At 47.3% G+C, this 21,934-nt stretch overlaps 7 protein-coding genes across 8 annotated transcripts; 3 read left to right on the forward strand and 4 right to left on the reverse strand.

The window, feature by feature from the left end:
- Positions 1 to 1,638: 1,638 nt before the first annotated feature.
- LOC108099532 (dipeptidyl peptidase 9) lies at positions 1,639 to 6,872 on the reverse strand. The gene is made up of 8 exons (XM_017203104.1): positions 5,267 to 6,872; positions 4,987 to 5,206; positions 4,361 to 4,917; positions 3,654 to 4,257; positions 3,225 to 3,536; positions 2,944 to 3,166; positions 2,628 to 2,820; positions 1,639 to 2,558 (listed from the first exon to the last, which is right to left on the reverse strand). The coding sequence occupies exons 1-8, from the start codon at positions 6,271 to 6,273 to the stop codon at positions 2,357 to 2,359; spliced, it is 3,318 nt and encodes a 1,105-aa protein (XP_017058593.1). The 5' UTR covers positions 6,274 to 6,872; the 3' UTR covers positions 1,639 to 2,356.
- Positions 6,873 to 7,367: 495 nt separating this feature from the next.
- LOC108099357 (bifunctional purine biosynthesis protein ATIC) lies at positions 7,368 to 11,721 on the forward strand. 2 transcript variants are annotated; one of them, XM_017202843.2, is made up of 6 exons: positions 7,368 to 7,424; positions 9,357 to 9,419; positions 9,480 to 10,552; positions 10,618 to 11,051; positions 11,121 to 11,247; positions 11,306 to 11,721. In XM_017202843.2, exons 2-6 carry the CDS (start codon positions 9,404 to 9,406, stop codon positions 11,423 to 11,425), a joined length of 1,770 nt encoding a protein of 589 aa, XP_017058332.1. In that variant the 5' UTR covers positions 7,368 to 7,424; positions 9,357 to 9,403; the 3' UTR covers positions 11,426 to 11,721. The 2 variants fall into 2 exon arrangements, with proteins under 2 accessions (XP_017058332.1, XP_017058333.1); XM_017202844.2 differs by lacking the exon at positions 7,368 to 7,424 and adding an exon at positions 7,475 to 7,493.
- Positions 7,505 to 9,128, forward strand: LOC108099359 (tRNA dimethylallyltransferase). The gene has a single exon (XM_017202845.2). It carries the CDS (start codon positions 7,644 to 7,646, stop codon positions 9,084 to 9,086), a length of 1,443 nt encoding a protein of 480 aa, XP_017058334.1. The 5' UTR covers positions 7,505 to 7,643; the 3' UTR covers positions 9,087 to 9,128.
- A 548-nt stretch (positions 11,722 to 12,269) lies between the features above and the next one.
- On the reverse strand, positions 12,270 to 14,032 carry LOC108099360. The gene is made up of 3 exons (XM_017202846.2): positions 12,777 to 14,032; positions 12,557 to 12,712; positions 12,270 to 12,492 (listed from the first exon to the last, which is right to left on the reverse strand). Exons 1-3 carry the CDS (start codon positions 13,872 to 13,874, stop codon positions 12,379 to 12,381), a joined length of 1,368 nt encoding a protein of 455 aa, XP_017058335.1. The 5' UTR covers positions 13,875 to 14,032; the 3' UTR covers positions 12,270 to 12,378.
- Positions 13,993 to 16,883, reverse strand: LOC108099356 (ribosome-releasing factor 2, mitochondrial). The gene is made up of 9 exons (XM_017202842.2): positions 16,683 to 16,883; positions 16,458 to 16,620; positions 16,111 to 16,403; positions 15,688 to 16,057; positions 15,409 to 15,631; positions 14,820 to 15,337; positions 14,548 to 14,761; positions 14,345 to 14,494; positions 13,993 to 14,281 (listed from the first exon to the last, which is right to left on the reverse strand). Exons 1-9 carry the CDS (start codon positions 16,819 to 16,821, stop codon positions 14,117 to 14,119), a joined length of 2,235 nt encoding a protein of 744 aa, XP_017058331.1. The 5' UTR covers positions 16,822 to 16,883; the 3' UTR covers positions 13,993 to 14,116.
- A 57-nt stretch (positions 16,884 to 16,940) lies between these two features.
- LOC108099355 (S1 RNA-binding domain-containing protein 1) lies at positions 16,941 to 21,805 on the forward strand. The gene is given in 13 exon segments (XM_017202841.2): positions 16,941 to 17,142; positions 17,145 to 17,271; positions 17,334 to 17,669; positions 17,726 to 18,157; positions 18,233 to 18,545; positions 18,547 to 18,601; positions 18,658 to 18,940; positions 19,010 to 19,209; positions 19,267 to 19,456; positions 19,508 to 19,738; positions 20,996 to 21,128; positions 21,187 to 21,316; positions 21,375 to 21,805. Coding segments are annotated over 13 exon segments (2,682 nt in total). The 5' UTR covers positions 16,941 to 17,114; the 3' UTR covers positions 21,599 to 21,805.
- LOC108099361 lies at positions 19,734 to 21,065 on the reverse strand. The gene is made up of 2 exons (XM_017202847.2): positions 20,363 to 21,065; positions 19,734 to 20,314 (listed from the first exon to the last, which is right to left on the reverse strand). The coding sequence occupies exons 1-2, from the start codon at positions 20,929 to 20,931 to the stop codon at positions 19,795 to 19,797; spliced, it is 1,089 nt and encodes a 362-aa protein (XP_017058336.1). The 5' UTR covers positions 20,932 to 21,065; the 3' UTR covers positions 19,734 to 19,794.
- Positions 21,806 to 21,934: the final 129 nt, after the last annotated feature.

The raw sequence follows: 21,934 nt of genomic DNA on the forward strand, positions 1-21,934 counted from the left end.
GTCAATATAATCTTTGCTGAGCGCGGTTAATTAAAAAATATTCCTCCATTCGGATAATTTTTTAGGAGAGGTGCAATAGTCATAGAATAGAATAGACGTGTACGAGGTGTGTTCAAAAAGTATCGCGAATTTTGAATTTTCGCGGGTTACCTCGTATCGAATTTCGATTTTGTTGTGGCATTATGTTGGTACTCAAGGGTCTCAACGTTCTCTTCATTGTTGACAGCTGCTTTGCTTGCATTTGTTTTGGATCGTCTTCGATTTTTACCTATTCAAAAAAATGGATCAAAGAATCTGTATCAAATTTTGTGTGAAAAACAAAATTAAGTGCGTAGATGCATTCCGAATGTTGACTGTGGCATACGGAGAAGCTACCTTGGACCGAAGCAACGTTTATCGGTGGTACAAAATGTTCTCAGAAGGCCGAGAAGTTGTGAACGACGAAGAACGTGCCGGACGCCCGAGCACTTCAACAACAGACGAAAAAATTAATGAAGTGGAGAAAATGGTATTGGCCAATCGTCGAATCACCGTTAGAGAAGTTGCTGAGGACCTAAACATATCTATTGGCTCGTGCCATTCGATTTTTATCAATGATTTGGGCATGAGATGGGTCGCCGGGAAATTCGTACCAAAATTGCTCAATTGCGACCAAAAACAGCATCGGATGGACATTGCTAATGACATGTTAAGCTCTGTCTACGACGACCCAAATTTGCTCCAGAGGGTCATAACTGGTGACGAATCGTGGGTTTATGGTTATGACGTGGAAACCAAAGCTCAATCATCTCAATGGAAGCTGCCGCACGAACCAAGACCGAAAAAAGCGCGCCAGGTTCGGTCGAATGTGAAAGTTTTGCTGACAGTTTTCTTCGATTGCAGAGGCGTCGTGCATCATGAGTTCTTGCCACAGGGAAGAACGGTCAATAAGGAATATTACCTGCAAGTTATGCGCAATTTGCGCGAAGCAATCCGCCAGAAACGCCCGGATTTGTGGAAGAACAAAAATTGGCTTTTGCACCGCGATAACGCCCCTGCTCACACATCGTTGCTTGTGCGCGACTATTTGGCCAAAAACAACACACTAATGATGCCGCAGCCACCGAATTCCCCAGATCTGGCCCCCTGTGACTTTTTCTTGTTTCCTAAACTGAAGAGGGCCATGAAAGGACGACGTTACGCTACGCTTGACGAGATAAAGACGGCATCGCAGGAGGAGCTGAACAAGATAAAAAAAAATGATTTTTTGAAGTGCTTCGAAGATTGGAAAAACCGTTGGCACAAGTGCATAATATCTCATGGGGATTACTTTGAAGGGGACAAAATAGAAATTCATGAATAAATAAATAATTGTTGAAAAAACACAAAATTCGCGATACTTTTTGAACACACCTCGTATACCGTAGAGTACCTTCTCCACAATACTCATTCTTTATTATTTTGTGTGAAAATCTGGATGTTTGTACAGAAACTACTACCAGTCGAGACAGGAGTTACCATGATGCCTTCGTTATGAATTAGTATTTTAACCAACATTTTTAATTTCAGTTTACCACTTCGCTTTTTTTATTATAAAATAAAAATAGCTCTCCATGGAAAAACAATTTTCATTTTCATAATCGTGAAAAACACCAAATTATACACACAACTGTTTATTTAATTGTTAAACAAAATATATATATAGTTTTGCATGTATCATTTGTAAAACTAATGATTATTTATAGGCGTAATTAATTTTTAATTATATTCAGTTTTTTGTTGCTTCAGCCAAACGTGTATTTCTAAAAACTCATTCAAATATGTATTTGTCTTGCTAATGTTTTATCGAAGAGATATATATTTATATGCATGCGTAGAACTAACTTTAATTGATGGCCTGCCCCATAGGCATGACAAGTTTAAGGTTTTTCTATTTTTGGGGGACAATCACACATATTCGTACAGACGCTCTAAAACACAACTTATAATTAGAGATAGGAGAAATATACATTTGTGCAAATTAAAAACAATTACAATAATTAAGTGTACGGTGTGTTGGGAGAAATCATAAAGTATAAATTAATAACAGTAAGCTGATTGGTCTGAAGTGTCTACACAGGGGGCTGGAGGTAGGAAAAACGTTCATTCATTCATCTTTCCATTATACTTACAACTGCGTATGTTTATAAATTAAGTATGCTAAAGTATGATACAAATTTCTTTTGCTCTCATTTTCTTTATCTAATAAAAACAATTTTTGAACAACAAAAAGTTAAATAAAAACAAAGACAATGATGAACTATTGCAAAGGGGCGAGGGCGGGAACGGGGCTAGTTGTTTTGCCTTATCTTGTTTTGGCCGTCGAACCTTACGAATCTCATAAGTTTTGCAAGAATGATAGTAATTTCGTTTCGTAATTTTTATTCGATTCCAGATTTCGCAACGAATGCCTCTCTTCCGGGAACAAATGCACCTCGTACGGCTTATTGGCCTTGTTCAAAGCGCTGATCAGTCGGGAAGTGTGGCAGAAGTGCACGTTCTCGTCAATCAGGCCGTGAATTAGCAGCAGACGCTTGTCCCTGCAAAAAATGAATTGAAAATGATGATAAATAATTAATTATTTTTCAAAAGCTCTATCTAGTACTCACTCTTCTGGAAAAGCGTTTACGTATTCGAGCACCGATCCGGCCGAGTAGCCGGCCTCGTTGTTCTGAGGCAGATCCATGTATCGCTCCGTATAGCCCGTGTCGTAATACTCCCAGTTGGTGACCGGCGCTCCGGCAATGGCTACTTTGAAGATTTTCGGATACTGAACCAGGCCCATTAAGCTTAGATAGCCGCCTGCAAAAATATTAACAGATCAGAATGACTTGCTTCACTGATTAGATTATAAATCTTTAACAACAAAAACTCTTTAATTTAATGTACATCTTTATCAAAGAACTAGATTGCTGCCTAACATACCGTAGGACCATCCATGAATCGCCACGCGGTTCATATCAATGTAGCCCAGTTGGTCGGCCAAGATGCGCAGGGCGTCCACCTGGTCAGTCAGCTCCACCTGACCCATTCGACCGCGGATGTGGCTCTCAAACCGCTTGCCACGATGTCGCGATCCTCGCGAGTCGATGCAAATGACGCAATATCCCTGGGCAGCCAGCATATGCATTCGTAATTGATGTTTTCCCTATGAAATAAAAATGTTTGGCTTCCAAGAGGTACTTTTTAGAATATGATTTTCCTACCTTAAATGTGTTGTTAACGGTCTGCACCTCGGGTCCGCCATAAACGTTAAGCACCGTGGGATATTTGACACCCAGCTCGAAGTTGTGCGGCTTAAAGACCATGGCATAAACGATATCTCCCGACGGTAGCTGGGGCCTGAAAATTTGCGGGCAGTACTGCGGCTCCGGCTTTCCGCCTTCGTGAAGATAGCCAACTAGCGAAATCTGGATGCCATTGACCCCGCCGTTTGAGCACGTCTGATTAACGCGCATCACCTTGCAGCTTGGCAGTCGCTGGATGTTGCAATAAACCAGCAGCATTAATTGGCATTCCTGCGAATTAGAAATGAAGAGATTTAAAATATAATATAGCATACTTATTTGGGCAGCATACATATAAATTACATTCTTGTTCTTTAATAAGTTAATATACTTCATGCTATTACGTACGTCATCGAACTCAACGAGGTAGGAGTATCCTGGCTCCGTGAGCAGGCGGAGCTGTTCGGGCCGATCTAAACTGACAACGTACAGGTGTTTCTCCAGCGGCGTATCGCGCAATCCCACAAAGTACACGAGCTTGTTAATCTTGTCCACCCAGAGATTCCTGGCAAGCACCTCCCACTCGCCGCTGGTCAAAGCCACTTTGTTTATGATGCGCGGCTGCAGTGCGGAAGGCTCTACAAAACTTGGCTGGGCGGCTGCCGATCCTGCGTCCGTTTGGCCGTTTGCTTGAGTTAGCAACAGGCTGGCGGTGACCAAATACAGGTGTCGAAAACCCGTCTCTTCCGATGCCCAGAGAAAAGTGACGCTCGTTTCCGTCAGTTCCAAAAAGTGAAGCATATCGTGCACGTTGATCCAGCTATCCGAGCGCTCAGTATAGATAACCTGAAGAGGTGTTATCGTCCGACTGTACAGGCTGCGCCAGCTGTGGTCGCCTATGGAGTCCGTTGGGGTAGAAACCTGGCTGCTGTAGGACTCGCAGAAGTTATCCAGCGGTATTAGGATTACATCCAGACGCTGCTGCTTCCGATCTAGTCCCTGCACCCAAACGCTAGTAGGAAAAATGAGATTAGTTGAATGTACATAACATTTCAGTGGTGGAAGTAAAAATGCAGAAAGTTTTCCCAATGGAGATAACTCATTGAAATACTCACTATTTCGCATCCGGTGTCCATCCGACGCGAACAATATACTCCAGCCAGCTGAAGACGGCCAACAGGGAGTATGGCAAGTCCTTGATGGCGATCTCACTGACTTGCAGTGCCTCGTTTAGTACGAACTGCACGAGCTTGAGCTTTGACTTGGCGTTGGGACTGCCGGTGCGCGGAAAGCGGTACTCGTCCACTCTGCCGTGCTGGGCCGTCGACGAGGGAAAGGTGTACACAGAAACCTCTGATTCATCAACCTCCTCGTAGACAATGCGGTAGATGCCGTCGTTGGAATGTGGCTGCCACCAGAAGCCCTGGTAGCGGCTAAACTCTTCCTGCATTACATACGAGGGCACACCGGCGCTCAGGGCATCGTCCACGTAAGAGTGCCGTCCAGTTGAGGTGTAGGTAAGTCGCTTTTCGTGACCGCTCAGCGTGTGGGTGACAAAAAGATCGCAGTCGCTGATGTATGCTATCATGTCGGAGTTTTGGGGACAAATCTGCGGGTCAAGGGCGGTCCATTGTGGGCAGGTGCGTAGCTGCGTGGGGAACAGCAGTCCAGACTGTCGAATGAGAAAGAAAACATAAGTTATACATCACTTAACTCCTTTTGGAATCTCTGCCTTGCTTACATTGTAGCCCGTGTCCAGACATTGGTAAAGGTCGTTAAAGCAGGGAAAGACTAGCTTGCCAGAGGGCTTGTGCAGCTCGTAGCAAGTGATGCCCCAGGTGGAGAGGCGCTTACGCTCCTGCAGCAGCTGGTACTCGCGGGCATATGGACTGGCCGATCCACTGCCTCCGCTGCCGCCACTGCTTTGAATAGGCTGCTGCAACAGCGGGCTCCAAGGGAGCCTACAAATGGTAGGAAAGATAAGATAATCTGCAAGGTTGCACTAGAGATTAATAACAAACCTAGGCCTTTGCAGAGGATTGAAGAGAAAGGCCGTGTGCTGGCCGCTGCTCGTTGGGGATCCTGCACTCAGAGTGGGACTCCCGACACTCGACTCACTAGCCTCCAGGCGCTGCACCAGCAGCTGTTGCTCCTCCGACTGCTGCAGATTGATGTCTGCGAAGAGCAGCGTGGTCTCCCAGCTCTGCGGCGGAGTTCCCAGGAAGTAGCACCGGGCACGGCCGTCGGAAAGGTGGCGAAACTGCACGTTGGTGGGCACCATCGAGGACAGGTTGCACATCTTCTTGCGCATCTCCTGCACGACTAGCTTGTTCTCGGCCCAGCTATTGTTGGGCGTGGGCGCGGCAATGTGACCGTCGTTGTCCACTGGATCGTCCTCGTCCTCCTCACAATCGTCGCACTCGTCGTCGCCCTCGTCGGCATCTAGTCCGTGCGGCGGAGTGCCGCTGGTGGGCGAGCTGAGGTGGTTGGTGATCACAGAGGCGGCTGCCACCACCACCTCCGTGGTTGTGGCCGTGGCCGCTGCAGCCGCGGCTTGGATGGGCGAGGTGATGGAGTTGAGAGCACTACCGATGGAGGAGTAAAGGGCATTGGCGGTGGTGCCCAGGGATCCCATGCTCGTAAGGCTGGCAATAGAGTGCGTGGATCCCGGTGTGCTGGCGGCGCTTTGGCTGCTGCGGTCCATCAGCATGTTGGAGGAGCTCGTGCCACCGGCCACACTCACTGCTGTGGAGACGCGGGCCGTAAATCCGTCCAGGAGATTCACAAAGGATGTCGCCGCCGCATTGGTAATGCTGTGGCTGCGATGGTGTCCCCCTCCTCCGCCGTTGTTGTTATTCCTGCCCAGCTGCGACGGAGGCCCTGAATCCTGCTCCAAGCCCATTAATGTGGTATTTGCGTTCGGGCCGCCACTGAGATTTACGCTGAGAGGTGGACTCGGTGAGGAGGGCAGCCTATTCCGCTGCTGCTGTTGCTGATTTGATTGGTTCATTTGGGTCCTGCTCTCCATGCTGGATTTTCACGAGCTGACCCAGTTCGCTGGCGAATCCAATCCAAACCACGTACACACACAAAGTCTTTTCGAGGGCCCCGAAATGTACTCAAAGTACTCACACACACACTATCGCTGGAACTCTGACACACACGGACGCACACTACCGTTCACGCACACAGGCGGCCCTGTTGTGCTGGTTTGTTATTGTTATTATTTCGCTTTGCATTTGCCGTACTATCCACCAATTTTAAACAATTCTCGCTGCACTCTGTGGCCTGATGTTGTCCGCTCTGGTATTTTCCACACTCATCGCTCTTCGTCGTCTCTTCTTGGTTGTTGCTTTTGTTGCTGCTGGCTGCCCTTGTTGTTGTTTTTCTTGTGCGAATTGTAAAAAGTGAAAGTCGCACCGTGCGGCTAATCAAGAAAAAGTCAAGCACCTGCGGTTCTTGTCCGATTTTCGTTCTACAGAGCCAGCGAACGGGCTAAAATCAAACCAAATTGATTGATCCAATTTTGTTGTTCGGAACGGAACTGCAGGTAAATTAAAAGAATGCACGAAAGATATACGATACTAGGTGTCCGTGCGGGATTGATTTGGACCTGTGCTGCGGTCACACTGAAACGCTGGACTTAGGGATGGCACGAGCGCCTAGCGATCGACAAAATTTTGTGGAATCATTGCTGCGATACATCGCGTGAGGTGAATACTTTTGTATAATTTTATTCTTTAATTATTGCACAAGGTAATTGAGTAAAGAAGAAAATTCGATTGTTTTTATGTTAAGGGTTGTGAAAGCATAGGGTATGTAAAAGCAAAACATGCGTTGAAATTAGTACGCCTAACAAAAAAAAACTTCGTTCAGTTATGTAGAAGTTCTAAATGTATTCGTAGGGTTTTTAGATTAAAAAATTTTAGTTTATAATTGACCTTAGTTAAAAAAAAAACTTGGAATTAGCACGTAATGAATGTAACATTAGGTAGATACAATTGTACACATAATATAAATTTCTATTAATTTTTATCAACACCTTCATTGTTATCAATGAAACAGTTTAAAGATCGCGCCTGAACATCATACTGCAACACTGGTTCTTTTATTAACAGAATAGTTGGCAACGCGACTATTGTAGTTCACGGGTTTGTTCATACGTTAATTTTGCGATTTGTAAGTTTAACCAATTAAGTGTGTGGCTTCTAATCAGCTTATTAATGAGGAATAACTAAATATTCATAGGCTAGTTTAAAGCAAAGTACCTAATAGGCGTAAAATTAAAAAATTGCTGGCGGCAACAGGTGGTTTCGGTCCCCAGAGGATAACACGTGCTCGTAAACGTGTGGGTTTTGTTTACTTTGATTGACTTAAATTAGCTCCAATTAAGCGAAAATGATTCGCAAAGTGCCGCTGATTGTGATCCTGGGCTCTACGGGCACGGGCAAGACAAAGCTCTCCTTGGAACTGGCGGAACGTTTTGGTGGCGAGATAATCAGCGCGGATTCCATGCAAGTTTATACAGATTTGGATATTGCCACCGCCAAGGCGACAAAGGAGGAGCAGTCCCGTGCACGACATCATCTGCTGGATGTGGCTACTCCGGCGGAACCCTTTACCGTAACCCACTTTCGCAATGCGGCTCTGCCCATTGTGGAGCGTCTTCTCGCCAAGGACAAGCTTCCAATTGTGGTGGGAGGAACCAATTACTACATAGAATCCCTGCTTTGGAACATCCTGGTCGACTCGGAGGACAAACAGGCTGAAGGCAATACCTCTGGAGAACATTTTAAAGAGGAGGACCTAAATGCCATGTCAACTGCGGATTTACATCATCACCTGGCCAAAATCGATGCGGGAAGTGCCAATCGTATTCATCCCAACAATCGGCGCAAGATTATTCGGGCCATTGAAGTCTATCAAGAAACAGGGCAGACTTTGACCGAAAAATTGGCGGAGCAGCGAGCACTGCCAGGAGGTAACCGTTTAGGAGGACCACTCCGATATCCACACATCATCCTTTTGTGGCTCCGTTGCCAGCAGGAGGTGCTTAATGCCCGCTTGGACTCCCGGGTTGATGGAATGCTGGCTCAAGGACTCCTTCGTGAGCTGCGGAAGTTTCACAATACCCACCAGGCTACTACTGTTAAAGCTTACACCTCGGGTGTCCTGCAGACAATCGGTTACAAGGAGTTTGTGCCCTACCTAATGAAATTTGATGAGCAGCAGGATGATCAGATAGAAGAGTACCTCCGAAATCACAGCTACAAACTGCCTAACCAAGTCGAACTAAAAGAAAAGGGACTTCCGCCGGGCTTGGATCTTCTGCGTAGCTGCTGTGAAGAACTGAAGCTTGTTACGCGTCGCTACTCTAAGAAGCAGCTAAAGTGGATCAACAATCGGTTTCTGGCCAGCAAAGATCGGCAGGTGCCTGATCTCTACGAGTTGGACACCAGTGATGTGTCAGTTTGGCCAGAGGCAGTGTATCAGCGCGCAGAGAACATCATTGAAAGTTATCGTAATGAGGAAAAATGCAAGTTTGAGCCAATGGCCAAGCGAGATCATCCTGGAGCAGATTTAAATGAGGAGACGAGCCACTTTTGCTCCACTTGCGAACGCCACTTCATAGGAGAGTACCAATGGGGACTGCATCTGAAGTCCAACAAGCACAAGCGAAGAAAGGAGGGGCTGCGCAAGAGGGAAAGGGAGCAGGAGATGAATCTAGCCACAGAGAAACTCCTAGCCAAAAAGCAGAAGGCAAATAAGGCGGAGGAGAAGGAAGAGGAGGCGGCTCAGCTGTCAACCAGCCGAGTCAATGATACTGATAAGCCATTGTAAACCAGACACGGCTTGGCAATAAATTAACCTACGTAAATTTGAGTCATTTGTTGTTGTTTTGAATCCCTATCCCACCGAACTCTGCTGCTGATGCAAGCGGTTTGAGGAGAATCTGATAACCCTACACCTCGCTAATGGGGACCGTAGACCGCAGGGGAGGTCGTTGCCTAGCCAGAAAAGCGAAAACGCGTAAACATGTTTGTGCACCGAGCAACCAGCCCACATCAGCCATCGCCCACTGACTGATCTCGTTTTTCATTTACATTTCAGTTGCCCGGCGGTTCGCACGCAACAAGCAGAAAAAATAGACTTCAACGATGAGCTCCAAAATTGGTAAGTCTGTCAGGATCCTCTGTTATTGGATAATCGGTCACAATCATTTATCTCTCTTAGCTCTTCTTAGTGTGTCGGATAAGACGGGTCTGCTCGACTTGGGCAAGAGTCTGGTGGCCTTGGGCTTTGACCTGGTGGCCAGTGGTGGCACTGCCACCGCGCTACGAGGAGCTGGCCTGAAGGTGAAGGATGTTTCGGAGATTACCGGAGCTCCGGAGATGCTTGGAGGTCGCGTTAAGACGCTGCATCCGGCGGTGCACGCCGGCATCCTGTCCCGGACCAGCGATTCGGATTTGGCCGATATGCGCAAACAGGGCTTCGATCTCGTCCAGCTGGTGGTCTGCAATCTGTATCCTTTCGCTAGCACCGTTGCCAAACCAGATGTGACGCTGGCCGATGCTGTGGAGAACATCGATATTGGTGGTGTAACCTTGCTTCGTGCGGCGGCCAAGAATCACCAACGAGTTACGGTGGTCTGCGAGGCTGTGGACTACGATCGAGTGCTGGCCGAGCTGAAGGCTTCGGGAGACACCACCCTGGATACGCGACAAGCCCTGGCCCTCAAGGCTTTCACCCATACGGCGAGCTATGATGATGCCATCTCAGACTATTTCCGAAAGCAGTACGGATCCGGTGTTTCTCAGTTGCCGCTGCGCTACGGCATGAATCCCCACCAGAAACCGGCTCAGCTCTACACGCAACTGGCTAAGCTGCCACTCACGGTGCTTAACGCCTCTCCGGGTTTCATCAATCTGTGTGATGCCCTCAACGGCTGGCAATTGGTCAAGGAACTGAAGCAAGCTTTGCATCTGCCCGCGGCCACCAGCTTCAAGCATGTTTCTCCCGCGGGAGCAGCAGTGGGCGTGCCCCTCAATCCTGCTCAGGCCAAGCTCTGCATGGTGGACGATCTGTACGAGCAACTGACTCCGTTGGCGACTGCCTACGCCCGTGCGCGTGGAGCGGACCGCATGAGCTCCTTCGGCGATTTTGTGGCCTTGTCAGATGTGTGCGATGTGGTTACCGCCAGGATCATCTCCCGCGAGGTCTCCGATGGCATCATTGCGGCAGGCTACGAGCCAGAAGCTCTGGAAATCCTGAAGAAAAAGAAGAACGGCGGCTACTGTATTCTACAGGTAAAACTGCTTGGAAACCGGCTAAGTTGTATGCATCTACATAATTTCATTTAATCAATTTTCAGATGGATCCCAATTATGAGCCCTCCCCGGTGGAGCGCAAGACTATCTTCGGCCTTACGTTGGAGCAGAAGCGCAACGACGCCGTCATTGGAGCCTCGCTCTTTGCCAACGTGGTGAGCAAGCGTGGTCCTCTCCCCGAGGCAGCTGTGCGCGATCTGATCGTGGCCACCATTGCACTGAAGTACACGCAGAGCAACTCCGTCTGCTATGCCCGTGATGGCCAGGTGATTGGCATCGGAGCTGGCCAGCAATCTAGGATTCACTGCACTCGACTCGCGGGTGAGAAGGCCGACAACTGGTGGCTGCGACAACATCCCAGCGTGGCAGGCATGAAGTTTAAGGCTGGCGTGAAGCGGGCGGAGATTTCCAATGCCATTGATAACTACGTTAATGGAACCGTTGGCAAGGACATGCCTTTGTCGCAGTTCGAGGGAATGTAAGCTGCTGTTATATATATATACATATATTATTTCTATAGTCTTCTAAACCATTATATTAAATATAGGTTCGATAAGGCGCCAGCACAGCTGACCAGCGAGCAGAAAGTGCAGTGGCTTAAGGAGTTGAGTGGCGTTGCCCTAGGATCCGATGCCTTCTTCCCCTTCCGTGACAATATTGATCGCGCTAGCTTGGTAAGTTTGCTTAACCATTTTTCTTTGCCATGTTTTAATAAGCTTATAATGTTTCCAGAGCGGTGTTTCCTACATTGCCAGTCCAGCTGGCTCAACCAATGATGCTGGTGTCATTGCCGCTTGCGATGAGCACGGAATCATAATGGCCCACACCAATTTGCGATTGTTCCACCATTAGATTTAATACTGTCTTCAGTGTACAATTGATTTCCAGTGATTTCCAGTAGTTTCTTTTTTTTTAACTTTATCTTAACAAGTCGAATATCGAGCTCTTCCAACTTAAATCATAAAGGAATTAAGTACAAGACATCCTAAGCAACAATTGCATTTTACACGAACTATTTTTGATAACGTATATAGTATTTTAAGAACTTTTATATATAAACAAACCGTTGTTAATCTTACCCCAAAATAACTGCCCTTAACCCATTCCAAGCCCAATAAAAGCCACTTGCCTTTAGTTAGTTAAACGAACGCTGCCTCGACTAAACACTATTTATTTAAGAAATTAGTTTCTATGGAATGTACAGTTCGGGATGCTGGGCCATTGATCTTTCGAATTCCAGATCCTGGCCAGCTCCTGGTCGCGATTGGAGGCCTACCGACTCCGCTTCCTCCAGCAGGCGCCGCGCCAATTGCACAAAAATTCGATGAAGGTGACGAAGAAGACGAGCACCGAACCGATTCCAGGGCCATCGAGGTGGTCTGGTCATAGCTGGCAGTGGGACCCCCTCCCTCCCACTGAGGCAACTGCCAGGCTAATTAACCCATTGGTTAGTTAGTTAGACAAATGATTATGGTAATGGCTGCCAGAAGAACTCACCCATTAACAAATTGTACTGAAACTATTCGTTTATAATTGAATAATTTTACAATAACTAGAAATATATATGAACTGATATAAAGTTAATTCCCGAGATTAAAATATAAATTCCACAGACTAGACTAGAATCGAAAACCCCTCCCCCAGATTGAAATTCTAAATCCGCCGCTGAATATAAGTAACAAAGTAAGCCCACACCCCGGTTGCATTAAAGGTTTAATTTGATAAAACTATAGATTTCGATCAATGGCTGTTGGGAATTTGAAAACATTCCGAACAATAGGAAAGTTTTTCCGGCTTGAGATTATTCAGTTTCCGCCTTCCTCCTCCTCCTCCTCACCATCTAAGCAGCTCTCGCTACAATTGGCTGGCAGGTCGTCGAGGAACCGATAGCCGGCGCCCTTAAACATCTTGGCCTTAATCTGGAGGCCGGACGAATAGCGTTTATGAGGTCCTTCCGCGCATCAGCTCTGTGCCGATACTTACCATTAACTGCTGATACTGGCAGTCGTAAGCCTGAATCGCCATGTCCCGCTTCCGCAGCTCATTTCGCAGTACGTCGATCTCGTGTTGCAGACACTGGGCCCGGTGGGCCGCGCACTTTGCGGCCACCAGTTCCTGCTTCATCTGTTTGCAACAGCACTGGGGGAGCGAAAATAACCAAAGGTCTTACAAAAGTTTAGACCCCGAGAGCTGCAAAGCTTACTTTCAGGTATTCCTCGTTCCCCTTGGCCTTTTCCACCTCGTTGTCGTAGTAGTTCTGCATTTCCTGCATTTCGCACTGCATCTGCTGCACGCACATATTCTGCTGTTGGAGATCGCACTCCAAGTTGCATGTCACACACTCCGCCTCCTTGGCCTTTTGCTCCAGCTGGTTAACCTTGTCACCGAGCTCCTTCAGCTCATTGCACTTCTTGCGCAGGGCATCGCGATCGGCCAGGATCTTTTGAATGTTGGCGACATCCTTGTCTGGCGAGAAGCTGCCCTTGCCTGGTGCACCACCACCTCCTGAACCAGAAGGACCACCACCACCACCACCGCCCTCTGAACCGCACTTCTTAGCACACCGCTTCATTACTTCGTCCTCGAATTCTCGCAGCAGGGCCACCTCCTTGCCCAGGTCGTCGATCTTCTGCTGCAGATAAGGGATGTCTTTGCTCTTTTCCGGATCGATCGAGATGCTGTCCATCTTGCAGCGCTTCGACTGCTTGTCTATCAACCGCTTTAGGTTGGCGTTTTCCGCCTCGAGGATGTCGTGGGCCTTGTTCATGTCGTCGATTGCCGCCTGCAGGTCGTTCAGCTCCTTCTCGTCTTGAGGCGTGATCTTATTGTCGTCGGCTAGCTGCTTGATCTTCTTTTTCAGCGCCTTACTCTTGTCTGGGTCGTAGCGCTGGTCCATGATTCGCTTGATCTCGTCACTCTCCTCGTTAGCCGTCCTAAGTTTGTCGTCGGAATCGGCCAGCTTTTTCTGCAGCATGCTGTTCTTGATCATCAGGTCCTGCATTCTCCCGATCGTATCGTCGGCAGCGTTGATCAGGCTGTCGCCCACTACCAAGTTGCTACCGTACTCATCCTCTGGGCCCAATGGACGACCAGATCCTTCGCGGTCCTTCTTGATAGGCGAGTTGCATGCAACCAGGTCGGCCACGAACTGCGACTTTCTGTCCTCGGTTGCCGACCACGATCTGTCGTCGACCGTGGATGGATAGCTCTTTAGCTTGACGCAAGCATCGACGCACTCGAACTCGTAAGTCTCGTTGCTGAAAGGCACGTGAAAGAACTCTTTTTGAGTGGAGAACGCCATGGCTTTGCTTCAGGTGAAACAACTAACAAAACCAATATATCACGCGAATTTGTATAACTCTTCCGAACGGCTTACGGCTTGGGTCTCAAGGCTTACAACAAAAAATTGGTCAGACATGTAATGAGTCACAAAAAAATATCTATTGCTGGACAGAAACAAATTTTAACACTGTCAGAGCAGCTGGCCGTTGGCTCCGCGCCTGCTAATATACAACTAGTCAACAGCTTGGGGTGCACTGCGAATCATTCAAGGCCCTGCGCCCTCCGCTCCGCCAGCGATTCGTCTACAGAGTTCATTGAGGAGAAGCCGCACGGCTGCATCGTCATGCTGGCTGTGCCAGAACTTATGGTCCGTAGAACACTCGAGTAACCAGAGAGCTCGGCTAGGGGGGCATTCACGAGGATCATCTAAAAAGTAGGTGCTATTAATCCAAACTCGTTGGTAGTTATGGTTCTTTTCCAATCATTCACCTTGTTTCTTTCACCCTTCGGCAGGACATCGTTGATCAGGGCTCGTCGTCGGGAAAGATCGGCTATAATGCCCGAGATGCGTTCACTGGGCGCGACGATTTGCAGGGCCATGATGGGTTCCAATAGGCGGGTTCCACTCGTGCTTAGCAGCTGGTATTTGGAGTATATTTTTAAAGGATCAGATTTAAATAAATTAAACTCACCTTTTGCACACACTGAGCTGCCGTGGCCATGACAAAGGAGTCAGCGGTGCCACGGCCAATTGTGGCATTGTGAAGTCGAATCTGAGTCTCCACCACTTGACCACCTACACGAGGTCCACGCTCGAGAGCGCTAATTGATCCCTTTCGAAGGACTTGCAAAATGCGTGGTCGAAGCGTGTTGAGGTTTTGCAAATTCTCTGGCGACTTGTCTAAACTTTAGTTGAGAAAAAGTAAATCAGATTGAATACCACCCATAAAATCGAGTTACTCACCTAAACAATTCATTTTGATTCTTGACCAACTCTAGAGTGATGCTTGCACTCTGCTTGCTGCCAGCAATTTCTTTCTCCACACTGAGCGTGGTTAATGCTGGATTTTCGATGGTCTCCTTGTAGGCAATTTGCAAGGGCCCCAGATCCACATCGATTTTGTACTCGCTCAGAATGCGCGACTTGATGATGTCCATGTGCAGTTCTCCCATTCCGCCGAGGACTGTCTGTCCTGTGACGGAGTCGTAGCTCACGCGCAGGCTGGGATCCTCCCGCTGCAATTGTTTAAGTGCATGGTCCATGGCCGTTTGCGCGGATACGCTGGGGGGTTCGATGGAACAGAAGTAGACGGCATCAGGTATCTGCGGATCAATTGCAAACAGCTCTTCTGACTCATCCACCTCATCGTCTTCCTCATTTGTTGTTGTTGTAGCAGCTCCACCCAGGCTTTGCTTTAAACGCTTCTGCGCATTCCTTAGGGCTGACTGGCTGGAGGTAAGCAGATCTCCCGTCACCGTTGACTATTGTTTTGTTAAAAGCAGGATAAGAAGCTTAAGTTGGTGGTTAGGTTTTTATTTTCGGTACACCTTACCTTCAGACCTGCACATATCACCACATCGCCCGACTGCACAGCACTGACTTCTCGATATTCGTCGGCCAATGGCTCATACAGCTTGGAAACTACTTCGGCCTGGCCCCGAGCGGATATTAAACGCATCCCCCGCTTTATCTCGCCCCTTAGAATGCGCACGAGGGTCAAAGCCCCACGTTGTTTGTCATGCACAATCTTAAAGACCTTGCCAGCCACCTCAGTTCTGCAATAAATTTTAATTTAATATGGGATACCTCTATCTAGAGCGTAAACTTTTACCCGAAGCAGTCGTAGATCTGGTTGCGCTCTTCCGGAGCAGGCAAGTATGCATTTACAGCGTCCATCAGACGTTGGATTCCAACGTTTTTGTAGGCAGAGCCGAGGAGAACAGGCACCACTTTTTGCTGACTAGTAGCCCGTCGTAGCGCCCTTTTGATCAGAGCGTTGTCCACCTTGTCAAAGCTCTCAGTGCTGATGACCACATCGGCCAGTTCGTCATCCAATCCCGACAAATGATCAATCAGTTCATTGCGCTTTTCCTGCAGTTGACGCAAGTTATCCGACGGTTCTAGTTTTATATTCTTGTAACTGCGTCCTAAATCCTTTTGCTGCCAAATGAGCTGCTCCAGGGTGATCACATCATTGATGGCTAATAAGTATAGCATTAGAAAGAATTCGGATTAGGAAGACTATGGTCAATACCCAGTACTCCATCTTCATTTTTTACGGGATACTGCAAGCAAACTGGCTGAGTTTCCAGCTTGTCCTTTAGATCCCTGACGCATTTTTCGAAATCTGCATCGGGACGATCCATTTTGTTAACAAATATGAGCCGTGGAAGCTTGTGCTTGTCCGCCTGCGTCCACACAGTGACTGTTTGGGCCTCGACGCCGGCGGTGCCATCTAGAACAACCACCACGCCGTCCACGGCGTACAGTGACTGCTCCACCTCCATGGTGAAGTCAATGTGACCTGGTGTGTCCAGCAAGTTGATGCTAAGTTGGGGTTAATATATTAACAGCAGGAGGAGGAGGTATGGAACTACCTACCGGTGATTGTTCCAAGGGAATGTGACCGCCGAGCTGCAGATGGTAATGCCCCGCTCCCGCTCCTGGGTTAGGTAATCGGTCACCGTGTTGCCGCGGTGCACTTCGCCCAAAGCCCGCGTTTTACCCGCATAAAACAGCATGCGTTCCGTGGTCGTAGTTTTGCCTGAAAAGGGATAACAAACATGGTAACTCGGAAAGTACAAGGCCTTCTCTTCTGTCGCTCACCCGCGTCAATGTGCGCCAGTATTCCAATGTTCCTGATCTTGCTGCTGTAACTACGCTTCCAGATTTGACTAGAAAGGTGCCGTAGGAACCTTTTTCTTTGATTGGGGCTAATTTGCAACGCATATTTCAGCATTTTCATTGATGAATTTGTGCGAAATGAAATTGCAAAATAAAGCCGCCTAAACCAGCTGTTAGCCAAAACAACTGTTATCGGAATTCGACGCAAACAGCTGACGCGGTCAATCGAATATTTACTATTTTGCGGTTTAAATTGAGGCACGCATTTTATCCTTTTGTTTTGGTCAATTTAAAGTGATAAAACACAAACAAGCCGTAAAAAGTTATATTGTTTTTGTCTGATAAACATTTAGGGAAAGTTAAGTACAAGATTGAAACTTGATTTTAAGACTATTTCTCTGAAATAAATTCAAAATGTCCACACGACCCCGACGCGCTGCAGCTACAAAAAGATAGTTATTGAGGTCTCTGATTCTGATGCCGAACTGAATCTCTCGGGAACCGATGATTATAGGCCGCCGGAAACCAAGAACCGCAGGATAGATCGGGCTGGAAATGCCCAGGCGGGCGGGTAAGTCATGCCTTCCTAGAATATCTCTGTAAGGAATCCTAAATTTACTTAATTCCTTTAAGTTCTAAACGTCAACGCTGGCCCACATCGAAGAGCACGGCTGCTGAGGCACCAGCTCCGAAGAGAAAGCGAGCAAGAAAGGAAAAAGAGGGCGAGAATGCTTGTCCCAATGAGACCAATGCGGAACAGGAACCTGAGGTGGAGGTCCCACCTCCAACAATACCTCAGCCGGCTGCATTTGTTGCCAGTTCAACCACTGGACGGAGTTCCTTCTGGGAGCGGCGCAAGGTGTGGAATATCCACGAGCTGCTCGCCGAAACGGAGAATATCCAACCGCAGGCAGCGCGAAATATTGTACAGCTGTTCGAGAACGAAAACACCATTCCTTTCATTTGCCGGTAAGACTTGTAATTAAATTATAAAACTTTAACAATACTAGTATTTAAACTCATAGCTACCGACGGGATCTGGTGGATCACATTGCTCCAGATCGACTGAGGGACATTCGTAACACTTACACAGAGATCGTGGATCTGCGCAAAAAGGCAGAGAACATTGTTAGCCAGCTGGAACGTGAAAATGTCCTGAATACGGAGATTCGGGAGGAGCTAATGTGTGCTAAAACCAACGAGGAACTGGAGTTCCTATACGCCCCTTACAAGCCAGCCAGTAAGGGAACGTTGGCGGAACGGGCGAAAGCTTTGGGTCTGGAGGAATACGCTGATCGGTTGCTCTACGGTTCGGCACCCAAAGTAAGCCTTTCAGAAATTGTGGATCCCGGAAACGAAGCCCTTGCAACGGAGGCGTTGGTGATGACTGGGATCAGCAACATTATTATACATAACATCAGCAAAAACACAAACGTTTTGGAGGAGATTCGAAGACTGTGAGTATTAAGCCAATTTTTATATAGCTTTTTTTTCTTTTTATTTATTAAATTTATTATTATTATCCATTTCAGGCAAAATGTCCATCGAGTATTTCTTAAGTGCAGCAAGACCAAGGAGTCAACTTCCTCAAAAGCAAGTTCCAGCAAAGCAAGTAGCAGCAAGGGATCCAATGGCATCGTTGACAAAAAGTTGGACAGCTCAAAGTTCGAAAATTATTTCAACTTCCAGGGTGACATTAAGACCATAAAGCCGCATCAGATGTTGGCAATCAATCGTGGAGAGAAGCACAAATTTCTAACTGTCAAATTGGAGACGAGTGATTACCTCAAACGGGATCTAATGCGCTTTATAACCGATCAGTACATGACCACAGGTCTGCAGTATCCCCCTCAGGAGAGAGGTATTCACAAAATCGCTGGAGGAGTGCTATTCCAAGAAATGTAGGAATATTTAAAGCTTAAGTGTAAACGCTTTGTTTATAATTGACTATTTACAGTGCAACCTTTGATGTGCAGGCAGATTCGCGCTGATCTGAAGGAAAAGGCCCAAAAGGCAGCCATCGATGTGTTTGCCAAGAACCTGAAGCAACTGCTCCTTATGTCCCCGCTGAAAGGCGAGCGCATTCTGGGCATAGATCCTGGTTACACGAACGGCTGTAAACTAGCAGTGATATCCGAGACGGCTGATGTGTTGGACACTGGTGTTATTTACCCCCATGGTGCCAGGTCCAATAAGCGGGCTGCCGAGCAAAAGCTGGTTCAGTTCCTCTCAGATCACAAGTAAATTACTTTGTAAAGGGGTTTGATAAGCTGGTTCTTAAACTATCGCCTTATTTCCTTATTTTAAAGTTGCAAAATTATTGCCCTGGGCAATGGAACTGCCTGCCGCGAAACGGAGCACTGGCTAACAGATATGTTCCACGCAGGAATCCTAGACAGCAGGAGCATTCGATACAGCATTGTTAACGAAAATGGAGCTTCTGTTTACTCTTGCAGCGATGTGGCCACCAAGGAATTTCCCAAAATGGATACCAACGAACGGAGTGCAGGTTTGGCATAAAAGTAAAGTCAAATACGGCATTTTATATATTTGACTTCCTTTCTAGTTTCTATAGCGCGTCGCTTGAACGATCCGCTTAGTGAGTATGTGAAGATAGAACCCCGTCATCTGGGCGTTGGAATGTACCAGCACGATGTATCCGAGAAGATTCTTACGGAATCGCTGAAGGACGTCGTCTCCGAGTGTGTCAGTTATGTGGGCGTGGACCTCAACACCGCCAGTCTCAGTGTGCTGAAGTAAACTCGACATCTTTTCCGTGATGTAGAAACTAATTCCCTATCGTTTAGGCACATTGCCGGTCTGTCGGAGAAGAAGGCCGAGAAGATCATTGAGTACCGATCGCAGAAGGGACCATTTAAGTCTCGCAAGGACTTACTATCTGTGAGAACCATAGGCGAAAAGTCATTTGTTCAGTGTGCCGGCTTTGTGCGCATCGAACCGCTCAGCGTTGGAGGTCAACTGCAGAACCCATTGGACTGCACCTGGGTGCATCCCGAGAGCTACAAAGTTGCGGAAAGGTGGGTTTAACTTTATTGTTCAACAAAATAATTTCAAGGTATTATGAAGAGGTGCATTACTCCGACTGCTCCTCTGCAATCCTGGCCTTTTCAGCCGCCGCCTTGACCAACAAGGAGGTATCACTGGGCTCGGTGAAGTCACTATCGCTTTGTTGGACTTCGCAGTTTTTGGGGCAATCATCATCGAATTTTTTGAGTTTTGTATTACCTTCGCTAGATTCAGAGCCCTGGCACCAACATGGCAGATACGGCTTCAGAGGATCCTTCTTGTCGCATCGCTTGCAAGTGCAGTTATCCATGCCGGCCCTCATAAAGCTCTTGAAGTCGCTCTCCTGGCTCAGCAGGGCCAGATAATCCTCAATGGAGTACTCCTTCATCGGGTCCATTAGCTCCGCCCATGTCTTTAGCTTCACGATCACGCCAAAGAAGTAGGTGTTGAGGTCCTCTATCGTCTGCAGCACAGCGTCCAGATCCCCCAAGAAGGGACTGTTCAGGGATCGGTCCAGCCTGGTCAGACGCAGATCTAGTTCTTTTTTTGCCTCACGCATGTCCAGAAAGGATTTGGTCAGTTCAGAACTAAAGGGCTCTAAATTAGCGATTGAAATGAAATTCACGTAAGCTTACTTCGACTCATTGACAAGATTGTAGGCCCGTTGAAATTCGCAGAGCTCCCGCTCCTCGGTCATCCGGCTTATGTATTCAGGATAAATCTTTGTGCATCCGGTGGCGCCGCCCAAAATGCGGTAGCGAACTCCGTGGTACCGCATCTCCTTTACTTTTTCGATCTGCAAAGGCTTGGCCTTCGCCAACTGCTTCTTCAGCCTCTTTAAATGCTGATCGACCACCAGGATTTGCTCGTGTACGCACTGTTCGAGTTTGGAATCATACCTTGTGTAGATGTTCTCGCACTGCTTGAAGGTGGGCTTCAGCAAATGAACGGGAACGATTGATCCCCGACAGGGAGGCGGAAGCGGTCGACGCTTGTACCGCTCGGGCGGGTACTCCCAGCAAACTCCGAAGCGCGCTGAGTTTGGAAGGCTGAGCGGATGTTGCCAGCACGGCTTGTATACTGGTCGATCGTTGTGTCCGTAAAAGGGAACCTTTCCGCAGGCCACATACTTCACCTTTGGAGGCGGCAACTTTGGAGGATAATTCCACCTCTCCTCATATTTTCGCTTTAGATCAGCGAGCATCCTTGAAATCTTAAATTTTAAAGAATCTTGAGGTTCAAATAATAAATAATTTTGTTGCTTCCAGTATCGTGGCAGAATGTGACTTAAAGCTGTCGGATGTCGGCAAGGCTGGCTTTATAGCTCGCATCAAGGAGTTTGCCGCATCCCAATCAAAACTCGATCGCATAGCCAAGCAACACAAAACGCCCAAGGAGCGGGTAAGGGATTTATGATTTAACATTCTCTCAAACAAAAAACTAAATTCATCGGTTTTAGTTGGAGTTCCTCTTGGTGGCGCTGCAGCGGGAATTGCTTCAAGATTATCGTGCTGATCTGGACAAGAGGCCGCTCTTCAAACAGGGCCTAACACGACTGGATGACCTCAGCGTGGGAGATGTTTTAACGGGTGAGTATATTTAGTTCCAGAAGCCTTTGAAAAAAACTAGAAAATATTTTTAACTCAGGTGCCGTGACCAACGTTACGCAGTTTGGCGCCTTCGTGGACGTTGGCGTGGAGCGCGATGGCCTAATACACAAGAGCCACATGAACAACAGCGAACTGAGCATCGGAGATCGCATAGTGGCATCGGTGGTGAAGGTGGATATGCAGAGGCGCCAGTTGGGACTAAGATTGGAGAACATGGTGATGGAGACGGACACTTCGCTTACCTTTAAGACTGAAGACTAAAGACAAACTGCAGGATTTGTTTAATGGTTTTTGGAAGTATTTAATGATTTATATCGTAATTGTTTGGTTGCTCACATGAGCATTCATATATACTATATATAGTTCATATATATACGTGTATATGCATAGTATAACGGCATTCCTAAAGTTACTCAAAGCTTATCAGTTAGTAATAAATGTTCACATAAAAATCACCGTCTCTACGTACGTCAACTTGTTTCCCTTTGCGCCATGAGTTTGCAAGTTCTCTTGAATGGATGCTCGTGTTAATTGTTTTCGAAAGGATTCTGATTTAAAAACTAAGTGATGCCCTCGTAAGCCAGTTAAAACGTTTGA

Source organism: Drosophila ficusphila, unplaced genomic scaffold (genome assembly GCF_018152265.1).
Source record: "Drosophila ficusphila isolate 14025-0441.05 unplaced genomic scaffold, ASM1815226v1 contig_791, whole genome shotgun sequence".
In the NCBI taxonomy this organism is placed as follows: Eukaryota; Metazoa; Arthropoda; class Insecta; order Diptera; family Drosophilidae; genus Drosophila; species Drosophila ficusphila.

Bases quoted from the DNA above. Each gene is read 5' to 3' on its own strand.
- LOC108099532 (XM_017203104.1), bottom strand. From the start codon at position 6,273: ATGGAGAGCAGGACCCAAATGAACCAATCAAATCAGCAACAGCAGCAG. The intron at 4,918-4,986 runs GTAAGCAAGGCA...CTCATTCGACAG, and splicing joins GTCTGGACACGGGCTACAAT to TCTGGACTGCTGTTCCCCAC. The intron at 3,537-3,653 runs GTACGTAATAGC...TCTAATTCGCAG, and splicing joins ACCTCGTTGAGTTCGATGAC to GAATGCCAATTAATGCTGCT.
- LOC108099356 (XM_017202842.2), bottom strand. From the start codon at position 16,821: ATGAAAATGCTGAAATATGCGTTGCAAATTAGCCCCAATCAAAGAAAA. The intron at 16,621-16,682 runs GTGAGCGACAGA...ATCCCTTTTCAG, and splicing joins ACTGGCGCACATTGACGCGG to GCAAAACTACGACCACGGAA. The intron at 14,282-14,344 runs GTGAATGATTGG...CCTACTTTTTAG, and splicing joins CGAAGGGTGAAAGAAACAAG to ATGATCCTCGTGAATGCCCC.
- LOC108099359 (XM_017202845.2), top strand. From the start codon at position 7,644: ATGATTCGCAAAGTGCCGCTGATTGTGATCCTGGGCTCTACGGGCACG.
- LOC108099357 (XM_017202843.2), top strand. The intron at 11,052-11,120 runs GTAAGCTGCTGT...TATTAAATATAG, and splicing joins TTGTCGCAGTTCGAGGGAAT to GTTCGATAAGGCGCCAGCAC. The intron at 11,248-11,305 runs GTAAGTTTGCTT...TAATGTTTCCAG, and splicing joins ATATTGATCGCGCTAGCTTG to AGCGGTGTTTCCTACATTGC.
- LOC108099361 (XM_017202847.2), bottom strand. From the start codon at position 20,931: ATGCTCGCTGATCTAAAGCGAAAATATGAGGAGAGGTGGAATTATCCT. The intron at 20,315-20,362 runs GTAAGCTTACGT...AGAGCCCTTTAG, and splicing joins AATCTTGTCAATGAGTCGAA to TTCTGAACTGACCAAATCCT.
- LOC108099360 (XM_017202846.2), bottom strand. From the start codon at position 13,874: ATGGCGTTCTCCACTCAAAAAGAGTTCTTTCACGTGCCTTTCAGCAAC. The intron at 12,713-12,776 runs GTAAGCTTTGCA...TCGCTCCCCCAG, and splicing joins GGAACGAGGAATACCTGAAA to TGCTGTTGCAAACAGATGAA. The intron at 12,493-12,556 runs GTAAGTATCGGC...TCCGGCCTCCAG, and splicing joins GCCAGTATCAGCAGTTAATG to ATTAAGGCCAAGATGTTTAA.